At 51.1% G+C, this 12,518-nt stretch overlaps 1 protein-coding gene across 2 annotated transcripts in view; it reads left to right on the forward strand.

The window, feature by feature from the left end:
- The first annotated feature begins 2,065 nt into the window (after positions 1-2,065).
- The window catches only part of SLX9 (SLX9 ribosome biogenesis factor), a 57,424-nt gene continuing 46,971 nt past the window's right edge, over positions 2,066-12,518 (forward strand). The window contains exons 1-3 of one of the 2 annotated variants that reach the window (XM_056349342.1): positions 2,066-2,647; positions 4,243-4,351; positions 11,467-11,517. In XM_056349342.1, the coding sequence (XP_056205317.1) occupies positions 2,066-2,647; positions 4,243-4,351; positions 11,467-11,517 (742 nt within the window). The remainder of the gene's footprint in view (positions 2,648-4,242; positions 4,352-11,466; positions 11,518-12,518) is intronic. The other variant, XM_056349341.1, reaches the window with a different exon arrangement.

Consider the following 12,518-nt stretch of genomic DNA (forward strand, 5'->3'; position numbering starts at 1 on the left):
CCTGGCCCGGGTAGGCTGGGACACATGAAGCTGGGAAAGCTGGTGGGGCTTCCTGCCAGCATTGCCGGTTGCAGATCTGGGGGAAGGAAGTGTGCTTGAGTGAGATGAGTTGTAGTCATTTTTCCTTTTGTATTGCACAAGGCCCTCGTCAGGCTGCTCTTTTCTCTTATTTCATTGGCTTTGTCAAACCGCTCTGCTCCCACTGACAAAAGGTCGAGGGAAAGGGGTGGGAAGGCTGGGATGGAGCGGTGGGAGCAGAGCGGGTGTGCTATGGGTCCTTGCAGCCCAAAGCTGAAACTCACTGGCATTCTCCCAGTTCGTCCCGAGCTGTTCTTCACACCCTCTTGCAGCTTTGGCCTGGAGTGGACATCCACAGCAAAGCACTGTCCCTAACAATTCCCTGGGGACCCTTAACACGTAGCCGTGCCCTATCTCCAGCATATCACTGTTTAGCCTGGTAGCTCGTGAGTCCTGGCTATTTACTACATGTATTAGCCAATGAGTAGTTACTCCTGACGCTGTGTCTGTGCTTTCACATGTCCAACATGTCCAAGCAGAAGCAAGTGAGGGCTGGAGCTAGCAGTGTGAGGATGCTCGTGTACATGCTCTCCTGCTTGCTAACCTCTGGCGCCTGCAAATCCCATGCTTCTTCGGGTGTGGGTTTCACCTGCTTGACATTTTAATCTTTGATACTTCCTGATGTGGGAACAACTTCCTGGTTTTTTTTAGAGGATGTCTTTTTGTTTCTGCATCTTATTTCTCCTTGCTGATGTTTAAGCCTGCCGCAGGTGAAGGGGGTGGGCATCCTTAAGTCGTAGCGTGTATGCTCCCCAACCCCACTGTAAGCGTTGTAAGCTGTTAAACATTCCTTTTTCTATTTTATTTTAATGATTTTTATTAGTTCTCCTTTTTATTTTTACTAGAGTGGATTGGGTTTCCCCTCTTGCCGCCACTGACTGCGGAACTGTTGTGGTTTTTGCAGGATGCTCTTGAACAGCTGGGATGGGGAGCAGGGCATCCAGCTGGGCACTCTCAGAGCGGTTCCTCTCCAAGGTCATTGATGTTGGTGCTCACCCAGCCTACAGCAGAGTAATGGAAGTTTTCCCAGTGTTATTTTTTATCCCTGACCAACACTAAGTCTTCCCTGGTGTGTCCCAGCCGCTGCCATACTCCGCCTGAATGGGTGGCATGACGGGAGCAGGGATTTGGGGTGGCTGTGGGATGTCCATCCTCAGGTACGCTTGGTTGTGAACTGGACGTGGCATCTTTCCAAGCAGCATCACCTCTCCCTGCATTTCCCCATGTCCTTGGTACCCACGAGGGGGGCCACCAGCCAAGTCCTTGTGTGGCACAGTTTGCCTTGCACTCCCACGCTGCCCACGCCAATCCACACTCACCAACCTCTCAGCCGGGTGGAAGTGGCTGCTGCCCAGGAGATGGACGCATCCATGCTGGCCTTCCTGCTGGGAGCAGCCTGGCTTCCCCCAGCCTCACTCTTTTCATCCTCTGGCACGTTCTTGCTCGGCTGGCTACTAGCCAGGGCTGAACAAAGACCCTGGGGAAAAGGGAAAAAACCTTCAGTTGGTGTAGAGAAGCATGCGGCAAGAAGTTTGCCTTGCTTTAAGAAACCGGTAAGTGGTGAGCATGAAATTTGTCATTGTATTTTTTTATTGGGTTTTTTTGGGGGGGGTGTTCAAAAATCCAGTGGAAAAATGCTACCCAGGGTAGCCCCGAAGTGAGGGTAGGGATGCGGGTCCCTGGGGCTGCTCCCCAACGTCAGGCCCTGGGAAACACAGCTCAGAGCAGGACAGGCAGAGAAAGGCCAGCCGTAAAACGAAGACATATTAACCACGTATTAATTGTTGGGGCATTTTAAGAGCAAACCCACCGTGGTTCTCAAGGCTGGAGCTTTTTACTCACCTGGGGGGAGAAGCGGCTTTGCATCTCATCCCCTGGCGTGCGTGGGAAGGTGCAGGTCAGGTTTTGCCAGGGTCTGGGTCCACCCGTGGCAGCACCGTCAGACACATGCTCGGGCTCCACGGGGCTTGCCAGGTATCCTCTACGGATGGTGTTTCTGGGCAGGGAGTTTCAGAGCGCCATTTTCTGTCCTGCCGTGGCATCCTGGCCTCTGGCTAGTGCCACCGACAGGCCTCAGCTCTTCCAGGGGCTCACACCAGCCTTTATGGCAGCGTCTGGGTTTAACCTAAGCATGCCGATCGAACACCTTCCAGCAGTTTCCAGGCTCCAGGCTCCCTGCTCCACTGCCCGCCCGGAGGCCACGAAGCCCCCCCGGGCCGCCCACCCAAGCGACGCGCCACCATTACGCTTCAGAGTCACCACCGCGGAGCGGGCTGGCTGCGGCGGCCCCCGCGGCGCTCCCCGCGCTCAGCCGGCGGCGGGAGGGGGGGCACTCCCCGGTACCGCGCCGCGCCGGGGGCCGGCAGGGCCAGCCGTGGGCCCGCCCGGGCGGGGGCGGCCCCGGGGCGCGGCTCAGCCCGGCCCAGCCTCTTCCGCCGCGCCGCCCGCCATGGTGGGGAAAGCCAAGCGCCCGCGGCTCCACCGCGCCGCCCCCCGGCCCTGGCCCGCCCGGGATCCGCCACCGCTCCCGGGCCCCGGCCCGGGCTCCTGGGGCTCGGCGGCCGGCAAGGTAGCGGGGGCGGGCGGGCGGCGGGGCCGCCTCACGCGTGGGGGAACCAGAGCTCCGCCTCCCGGGCGCGGGCGGCGGCGGGCGAGGGGCGGGCCCGGCCCGGCTGGGCTGATGCGCCGGTCGCCCCCCGGGCCCCCCGCCAAGCACCCCCGGGGCGGCCCCTCCGGCTCACGGGACACCGCCAGGCCCCGCGCGGTGGCCGTCAGGGTGCAGGGCCCGCACGGGGTGTCAGTGCCGCGCCGGGCACCTGAGGACACCCGGTGGGACAGGGGTAGCTGGTGGGATCTCAGGGGATCGAGTGAGATCGTTTCCCCAAGGCCGGTCGCCTTTCCCCACTTAGAAGAGGCCTGTGACGCCTGCCACGCCGCCCTGCGGCCCTGTGCCTCGTCCCTCACGACGCTCGGCCGGGACACGGCTCCTCAGAGCGGGCAGGGAGGCAGACGGGGACCGGGGGCTCCGGGGCGCCCAGCGCAAGGCCCCACCCGTGTGCCGTGGGAGCCCCAGCGTGCCGCCACGGGGGTGCTGGTGGCTGCTCTGTGCCACCGGCCGTGGCTGTCAGCCTGTGCCACAGTCACCAGGCCTTTAGCATGTGGCGAGGGGAGCCAGCTCGGGGAGGTGGCAGTGACAGACCGTGCCACCACTGCTTCTGGTGTAGAAGGTGCCTTGTGCAGCGTTCCGTGGGGTGGCCTGGGTGCGGTACTGGGGATCGTTACCAGACAGTGTTGGCAGAGGAGGAGTCAGCGGCTGCTGGCCCGTTTTCGCAGTGGTTCCCTTCGGTTTCAGCTTAGGGCAGGTGGAGGTGAGCCGGCAGTTTATGCACAAATCACTGAGGAGATTCAGACTGCGTCTGTTTTCACCAGCACTGTTAAGAAGCAGTTCAGGTTCAAGCTGGGTGCCTCCCCCAGCCCCCTCGCAGCAAGGACGCAGAACAGCAGTAAATGATTTCTGTGCACCTACAGCTTTTCTCAGGAGTAGGCTGTGCCATATAAAACTCTATTTATGCCACTCTGAAGTTATGTGTTGGTGCTGGGACATAGCTGCTGGCTAACATAATACGTTCTTCTAAGCCAAGCAGGGACACTACTGCAAAGCTTAGGACTTGCAGAGGTATTGTGTGCTTAAAGCAGCTAAATACTGAAGATTTGGTAAGTTGCTAGTAGTCACTGTATCTGCTTAATAACCATTGATTGAGGATTTAGGCACCTAATCTGCTCATCTGTTGCTTATCTGTAGTGTTATATACCTGTAATCTGGCTGTACCTAAGGATGCCTTTCACAGTTCTCCTAGGAGTAATACTTGAATTCACTTGAGTGAGGTGATGTTGGGTTGAGGTAGAGATCGATAGGAATAAAAGAAACAAAACATGACTATGTGAAACTTCTTTCTGTGTGGAGGATCCTGGTGGGACCAAGCCAGTGGGGTGACTTACCTACCCCTGCCTGCTCAGGGGAGGCACCTACACGCTATCACTGGAGTGTGCGTCCTGCCTCTGGATGGTGCTGGGTTTGTTTTGTGGTTCTGGGGATGGTTTTTTTAATGAATGTTACCTGGTGGTATTTGTACTGACTCCTGCTTCATGTTTCTTTTGGATAAGGACTGGGACTTGTCATCTTCTGGTGTTTTTTCTGGGCTGAAGATTGACCCTGATACTCTAGTAAAGAAGCTTGACTTGGACTCCAGAAGCATCATCTCCTCGAGAACAGGTTTGTTGTATTTTGGATGAGTGGCATGTTCGGCTGTGAGCAGACACACTGGGGACTGTATTTGTGGTGGCTGTCAGAACCAGTCTAGGATAATCGAACCCAAACACAGCTCCCTGTGTTCCTGCAGAGGCTTATAGAAGTGGTTTCTGTTTGGGGTTGGAGGAGGCGGAAAGGCATGGGTGTGCTTAGCGCTCCCTAGGTGGGGAACTAGCTTCAGGCTACCTGATCCAGCTGGAGCCCCACCTGTGGGAAGTCCTCATGCAGCCAAAGGCTCCTGGCCCTCAGGAGCTGAGGGAACAGCAGAACCTGGCTGGTGACCTGGTTTGGCTACTTCTCTGGCTGCTTTTGCTTTTGCTTCACCAGCAGCTGCCATTCATACCAGTATTTTGTCAGAAAACTAGTTGCTTGTTGTGAGTCAGCTGTGTTTTACCCGCAGCAGCTTGATTACAGGCGGTTTTCTCCTCCTGTCGTTTGCTGTTGTCAGGTCCCTGGGCAGGAGAGTCAAGCTCACCCAGGGAGTATGGGGAGTCAGAGTGGCAGCAGGGAAGTGATGATAGAGGCATTTGTTTTCTGGTCCCAGCAAAGAAATGCTCCCTCTAACTGCTTAGCGGTAGGCAGAGCTCTGTATCAGAAACTAGATTTCACACCTCTAAATGAAAACTGATGGCACAGCAGTCTGTCCTGGTGCAGAAGATGTACGTGACTCCCAAATAACCTTGTTTGCAAACTAAATTGATTTCTTCTCTCCATGCAGATTAATATTGCTAAAATATTTTGTATTCATGTCTAGGGCTACAAACCCAGCAACCACCCAAGGGGTAGGGGTTACCTGAGCAGTGGTGAGCCGAAGCAGCCGTAGCCCATTGGTCACAGGGTGAGGGAATGGGAAGGTTGTGTGAAGACACATTTGCTTGCCCTCTGCGCAGAAACCGTTGTGAAACGTATTGTTTTCGAAACACTGAGCTCATTGTTCGTAACTCTTGGGAGAAGGACTGTGTGTGCATATGTGTGTGCGTGTGAACATAACCATCTCTTTAATTAAATTAGACAGCATGTTGTTGAAGGCTGACAGCCTGCAATCCTAGCCTTTCATTGCAGGCTACAGCTGTACATGTCTGGTTTATAAATAGACCTGTGCTGCTGGTCCCTGTGCAGTGCTGATGATGCAGATGTGTGGTGCCTGCCTATGTTTAACCCTCTCCTGAGGCTGTGTGCTGGCTTCCTGCAGACAGTGATGCTGACCCCAATGCTTTGTGCTCCCTCGCACTTTCCAGATGATCAGCTAAAAATAGGTATTCGGTTGGGGGCTCAAAACTGTGAATTCAATCGAGCAAAAAGTGATCTGATTTTTTTTTTTTTTTAACTCTTCCCAAGCTGCTGTGCCCTTTCTTGTGGTATCAGTCTGCAGCCATGTGGAGGTTTTTTCATTATGGAAATCAACTCATTTTTTTGTGTTAATTCAGTGGGCTGTAACTAGGCTGTGTATACAATGCAGACACGCTGGCGTTAGGAAAGAGATTCTAGGCAGAAGTGCTTTGTCTCCTGGGATCTCTCTTCAGCAGGATACTCAACTTTACTCCAACCCTCCCCCTCCTTTCTCCCATCACCCCTTAGCTCAGTGCACAGGGTGAGAGGGCAGGATTCTCCTACACATTGTTATTTTAAGATTTAATAGCAAGACAAAAAAGTGTTTCTCTCCCACTTGGTTTTCAAGCTCTGAGAAGGTCAACTTGGTAGACTGTAGGTAGGCTTTCTCTCTCTCCTGTGCTTTTCACAGGTGAAGAGGATTTTTTTAATTTTTTTTTCTGGTAAGGGTGCGATGTGGCAGTTGAGAAAGCTGGTTTGTTTGTCCTCCCTCTGTGTGTGTGCAGGCATGCTTCACATTACCTAAGATTGCTGATACCTCTGTGTTTTGTGTTTGTGTCTGGCCTTGTGGTGTGACACATTAGGGAAAGCCAGGAAGAATTATTTGCAGGTTTTAAAGAGGCTTGCAGGGCATGAGTGAAACAAGGGACGGGTTACAGGGCTTGGACCTGACAGGAAGCACTCTGATGAATTACCAAGCCCAAGGGGCAGCTGTGGGATTTGACTGTTGTCTCTCTTAGACCTTGCATCCCTCTGCTTCAGGGAAGTATAGTTCCCAGAAAAGCCAGCATCTCCCTCTGTGCTTCCACACCACTGCAGCTTGGTCAAAGGTGTCTGCAAAAGATACTTCCGGGTAAAACATTAGACCTTTCTACTACTATTCTGCCTCTGTTTCTTTCTGCACTTGGGCTTTCACATTTTGGCTTTGTGCTTGAACTGGGGGACCAAATGGTCTTGGCGGAGTCCAACCACCAAAGCTATGCGAGCCGGAGTGCTCTCTAACAAATTCTGAAGCTGTCAGATGTGGAGCTGGCCCAGGATACATTGGGTTGTGAGATTGCTTGCTGCTGGAAAAGGAAGAAGTGATGATGTTGTGTTGTGGCTCCACCTGTCAGCACACCCCCTCCTGTTTAACAGGAGGCAGAGAGGTGACGTTTTGAATTCATTGAATTATTTGAGGTACCTGTAAAATTGACTGATAGTGGCAAATGAAAAATATCCCTTGTGTACTGAATTTTTACACTGTGCTTCATTCTACAGGTCTGGTCTCTGCCAATTAAAATCTAGTCTGAGGAAGAATTTGCAATTGGGTTAGATTTTAGAAGATGTCAGCCTGGAGCTCAACAGTGGTAAAAAAGCAAATTGGCTGTTGAGAAGTAGGAAAAAAAGAGAATGACCTGGAGAGTGTTGTTATGCTCCATAAATAAATCCATGGTGTGTGCTGCTATGTATGGCTATGTGTGGCCCTGGTCCTCTCATATCAAAAAAGATGTAGCAGGCCAGCAAAGGTTCAGAGAAGGGCAGAAAGGCTGCTTAGAGGCCTGGGATGCCCGTTTAGTTGTTCCTAAAGCAAAAGCAGTGGGCTCTTCATCTGGGGGAGGGCAGCGAGGCAGGGTGTGGTGGAAGCCTGGAAGCTGCATGGTGAGGGAGGGTTGCTGCAGCTGTCTGCTGTCCCTTCTGCTGCAAAGCTGTAGCAGATGGTAGACACACACTTGAACAAGACATTTTGTGTCTCACGTGGCGAATCCTGTTCTGAACTCTGCAGCCATCTGTGATGTGAGTGCTGAGCACTTCTGTGGGTTCAGAAATAGGCTGCACAGGTTGATGGAGGGGGCCATCAGGGTTTCTTATCGCAAGGACTCATCAGGTGTGGGACGTGCAGGTGGAGTGTGGTGGCTCTGCTCTTGCTGAGTCTTGGGTGGAAAAATTGAAGGGTATCAAGTCCTGGAAATGGATTGTGGTGATGCAACAGGACTGGCGACAGGTTCCCCCTGCCCTGGGCGTTGGTCTGAAATCCCACGAGGTCCCTATATGCAGCACAGAGAGGCAGCTGGGGGGCTGTGTGGTGGCTCAGGCCACCAGGATGTGCAGGGTAGGGACACAGGCTGCACCAGGGCAGTATGGGGCAGCTGGGGCAAGAGGAGGGCCCAGACCAGCCGTGGGGCTGGGTGATGTGCTAGGGGCTAATAAACAACAGCAGAGTGTGGTTGCTTCCACATGATGAAAAGCTTCATCTGGTAGACTTGCTTTGGTGTGCCAGGGCCAGAGGGGTGCAATCCTGTAGGAAACCAAGTCACTGTTGTGCTGGAGCTTGGGGGCTATTGCCTGTAGCCACCAATGAGAGAGGAGACCTCTCTCTCTGCTTTCCTTCCCCCCCTTACTTTTCCTCAGTTTGTGACCAGCTTTTGCTGCTCTTTTGGCTGTGGTTATTCTGAGGGACAGGGTGCAGCACAATACATAAGCTGGAAAGTTCAGCATCTATAGCAGGGTTAGCATCTTGGTTGACACAAGTGGTTTGTCTATGCCCACACAGGTGTGTGCTGGGGCTGAAAAGAGATGGAAGGAGGCTGTTTGTTTTGAGAGAATAAACAGGTGGTGTTGGTTCCTGCCAACTGAAAGCCTCATTTCTCTGAGGATTCCTGGTGTGTCTGGTGGAGGCAGGGTGCTATGTCAAAGTATCTGCTGCTCTCATGGTAGTTGTCTCGTTGCTTCTCTTAGTTACGAGGCTGATGCAGCGCGCTTCTCGTGATCGGTGCAAGGTACCAGCCTAGGCTGTTCTGGCATCACTAATTCTTGCGGTATGAGAGGGAGAGGGTGGGACTGTAATAAAATGTGTCACCAAAATGGAATTCATTTTATGCAATTGTGACGGTAGAAAGGCAGTGGTCTAAAATGGAAAGTATTTTAATACAGGGAGCTCTGAGCCATGCCATACTGTGAAGCAGACCTGCTGCCCACTTTCTCCTGCTCTGCTTCTTTAATAATTCTTCTTTAATAATTAGCTCATCTTAACACCAGATTCCAGATGATTTCCACATGCTCGTAGGTAACAAAAGCCAGCAACATCACTGTGAACACTGGAGTTTAAGTCCATGAGTTAACTCACTTGTTTAGTGATTGCTTCCTATCAGTGTAGTTTACTTAGCCACTGACGTAATGTAAATCAAATGCTTTGCCATAATCTAATCCACACAAGGACTTCTGTTACTAGTGTGAGTAAATAAATCTCATCTGGGTGAGCCTCTGTAGCGTGGGAATTAAATGTTTCCAACTAAGTCAGAAATAATGGCCTGTCATATGGGGCCTTCTATCTATTTTTTTTTTTTTTTTTGCTTTAGCTTTCCTTCCTCAGTGTTTGCTCCTTGAAGCAAGGGCCTGTTCAAGTGTGGCTCTGGCAAACCATTTGCCTGGGAATGTCCTTTTTGGTTTTTTCTTTTTGGAGTGGATGATGAACCAGTTGTGGAATGATATCAACAACTGGACTGGCAGCTTCCTGCTTTATTTTCAGCTTCTCCAGAAAGGAATTTTGACAAGATGTGTTGTTGAAAAAGTAAAAGTGCAACAGCCACAAGCGCTCCCACTTCAGAACTGCTTGCAAAACCTTAGCTTGTCGCCTTGATTTCTGAGGTTGTGGCAAGAGTAGCTTTTCCTGCACTTTGCTATAGCTCCTTCTGCGCTACTAGTGAGCCAAGAAAATCTGAAACATAGATTAAAACGATTTGCTGCCTCTGGTCCTAGATCAGTTAAGGGTTCTTAAGGAGACTGTAAGGTCTACGAGAAGGTAGGTTTAGATTGGATGTAGAGGCATTTTGTTTATAATGTGGGTGGCGAGACACTGGAACAGGTTGTCCAGAGAAGCTGTGGATGTCCCATCATTGGAAGTGTTCAGGAGTGGGTCAGATGAGGCTTTGAGCAACCTGATCTAGTGAAAGATGAAAAGGGGATTGGATTAGATGATCTCTGAAGGTCTCTTTCAACCCAAACCACTGTGTGAGTCTAGGTTTCCATACATTAGCCTGAACGGAAATTGTGCAAGGTGTTGCTGTTGCTGAAGCCTTGACCCAGACAACTGTATGCAAAGCTATAGGGGAGTTTCAGGCATGCATGCTGCAGTATAGTTATAGAATCTTAGAAAAGTTTTGGTTGTAAAAGACCTTTGAGATTATAGAGTCTAGCCATTAATCTTAGTGCTGCCAAGTCCACCGCTAAACCATGTCCCTAAGTGCCACATCTATGTAAGTACCTCCAGGGATGGTGACCCCCCCACTTCCCTGGCCAGCTTCTTTGAGTTTCCCTTTGTATTTTGAGAGCTTTCATCCTGTGATGACCAGGACTGTCTTGCAGCATGGGTTCCTCTGTCAGTGACATAGAGGGGAGTAGAGGAGTGACATTACTGAGTATTCGACAAAGAAAGAAGTCCCTTTTCCTCCTGAAGAAACGTGGAGACAGGAGAGGATAAAAATCAGGCAAAATCAGGCCAAGAAGGAACCTGACAGCTTGGAGTTGTTGGAGTCTGCAGGCTGTCTACAGGCTTGCTTTTTAGCTTTAGGTACTCTGGGAGTTCCTTTTGTTACCAGGCCTCCCTCTGCAGAGTCACTGACTATGCCTTTCTGGTTTGCAGCTCAGCTTCTGCTTTTGGTGTTCCAAATCTGCTGTGTCTGTCATGTATCTGCTTCTCGTTGGGCTCTGCAGCCACTTGTCCAACTCTGTTCTCCTTTTGTAGCTTCAAACGAGAAGCAGAAAACCTATGGTTGGTTGGCATCGTGGTCCTGCCATGGGACCATGCACACACTTCATGTGAAATGATTTGCTTTCCTGTGTTTTAATGGGTGGTGTGGCAGAATCCAAAGACATCTCCTTTTCTAGCATTGCTGTGCCTGCAGTGTCTGGACTCATGGTTACCACTGCGGTGGATCCACTGTTGTGTTGCTTGGAGAACTGCAGCTGTGGCCGGTCCCCCATTGCTCTTCAGGAGCTCTGACAAAATGCAAATCTGTGTGTCCTGTAGTTTATTCCTGTCAGCTGGTTGGATTTCTGCTTGTTTGTGGCCTTTAAATATTATGGTTCTTCCTTTCCTGTCCCCACCCCAATTGCGTTGCTCTGTGAAATGCTTCTGTGCCAATCCCAGAGTTGTGCTGTTGGTAGGAGCAGGTTGTTTCTGCAGGGAAGATGTTTGCTGTGTTACCCTGCAGAGTGTGGTGTGAGTGCCCTCCTGCCGTGTCTAATCTTAGTGCTGTGCATTTTCTATGTGCAGATTTTTGGTGATGTGAATTGGTACGAACAGGATTGAGACGTTGGCAGCCTTCCCACTGTGTACATTGTGATTCTTTCCTTCACCTCCTGCACAGCGTGCTGCCTGCCACGTTGTGTAGTCCCCTTCAGCTGTGCCTGCCTGGGTATTGTGCAGTGCCTGGCCTCATGAAGCTGGAGGTTTCCTGTTTGGTTTTTTTGTTGTTTTGTTTTGTTTTTATTTTTTCTTTTCTGGCATGGTGGAGTGTTTAGTAATTGAAGGATTAAAAAAAAAAAATAATCCTGCTGGGTTTAATGAACGCATCCTTTCTGAATATCGGTTTTAAGCTTTTGATGCTTTTTCTTAATGCGGTACTTTTAAATCTGCTTGTGTTGGTCATTCACCGTGTCCCTGGTGTGCAAAGCTGCTGGATCTTCCGGATTTTGCTGCTGTCACTTTTCTTCGGCATTTAATTCTGTGCTGGCAGCTGTCACACCTGTCTTGTGTTTGTTTTGTGCAGGGTGCCTTTCTCAAGCTGTTCCCCACCATAACACTTTTCAGATGGAAAGGGGTGAGAACGATTTGCTCTGCAAACTGAGGATGACAGAGAAGGGCCTGTGAGGAGTGGCTGTAGCATCTCCAGTGTGTGTGTAAAATGTGACGTGTTGTGCTAGTCCAAAATGACAAGATGTTCCTGCTCCATCTGTCTTTGTTATTAGCTGCCCAGGCTTTGGTCTGTGTGAATTTTGGGAGCATTGAAATGCTCTCTCTTAAGCTGGTTTAACACCTTCAAAAATCTCTACTTGGCACATAGATGCAGCCCTAGGAGGAGCAGCTGTTTGAGCTGGGATTTCTCACTTTCATGGGTGGGGACTGGATATCAATATGGCTTCAAAACAGGGCACCCAAGCTCCATTAAAGGAGCCTTCAGCTAATGCAGCTTGGATAAAGCTCAGCCTTGAAGTGGTGTTCCCAGCCTGTCCCACTCATCTGCTGCCCCTGATGCGCGTGGTGGCGGTGGCTGCTTTTTGTGGCCTTGGGGCACACAGGGTAGCTCTGCATGTCCCTTGCCTCTTGCCCCACAACAGGCTGAGAATGACACGTGGCAGTGGACATCCAGCCTTGAGTAGAGACCAGCTCCCCTTCTCTGCGCAGGCTTGAGGGATGGGGGGAGAAGGGCTTAGAAAAGCCAGCAACTGTTTTGGCAGTTCCTCATTTCTCTTGTAGACTCTTATCTCTTGTATCTTCAACCACCCAGCAGACATGAATAATCTAAGTGTAACCACCTTCAGCCCTGAGGACTTTCCCAGGGCAGGCGTGGGCTGCATACCTCTCTCCTTTGTGCTTCTCTCCTTCCTACGCACCTACCTTCTGTAGGGTGGCTGTGTCCTTTGTGTACCGTGCATAGGTCAAGGATGTGTCCCAGGAGTGGCATGTGCAGGTTTTAAGTCAAACTGCAAACTTCCCTCTGTAAGCTGGTGTTTTCTCAGATGTCATTCATGGAAGTGCTTGAAACCTCCAATAAAAGAATTTGCAAGAAAGGAAAAAGTCCTGGGAGAGGGGAAATGCTGA

The sequence above is a fragment of the Falco biarmicus genome, chromosome 8, assembly GCF_023638135.1.
Source record: "Falco biarmicus isolate bFalBia1 chromosome 8, bFalBia1.pri, whole genome shotgun sequence".
Lineage (NCBI taxonomy): Eukaryota > Metazoa > Chordata > Aves > Falconiformes > Falconidae > Falco > Falco biarmicus.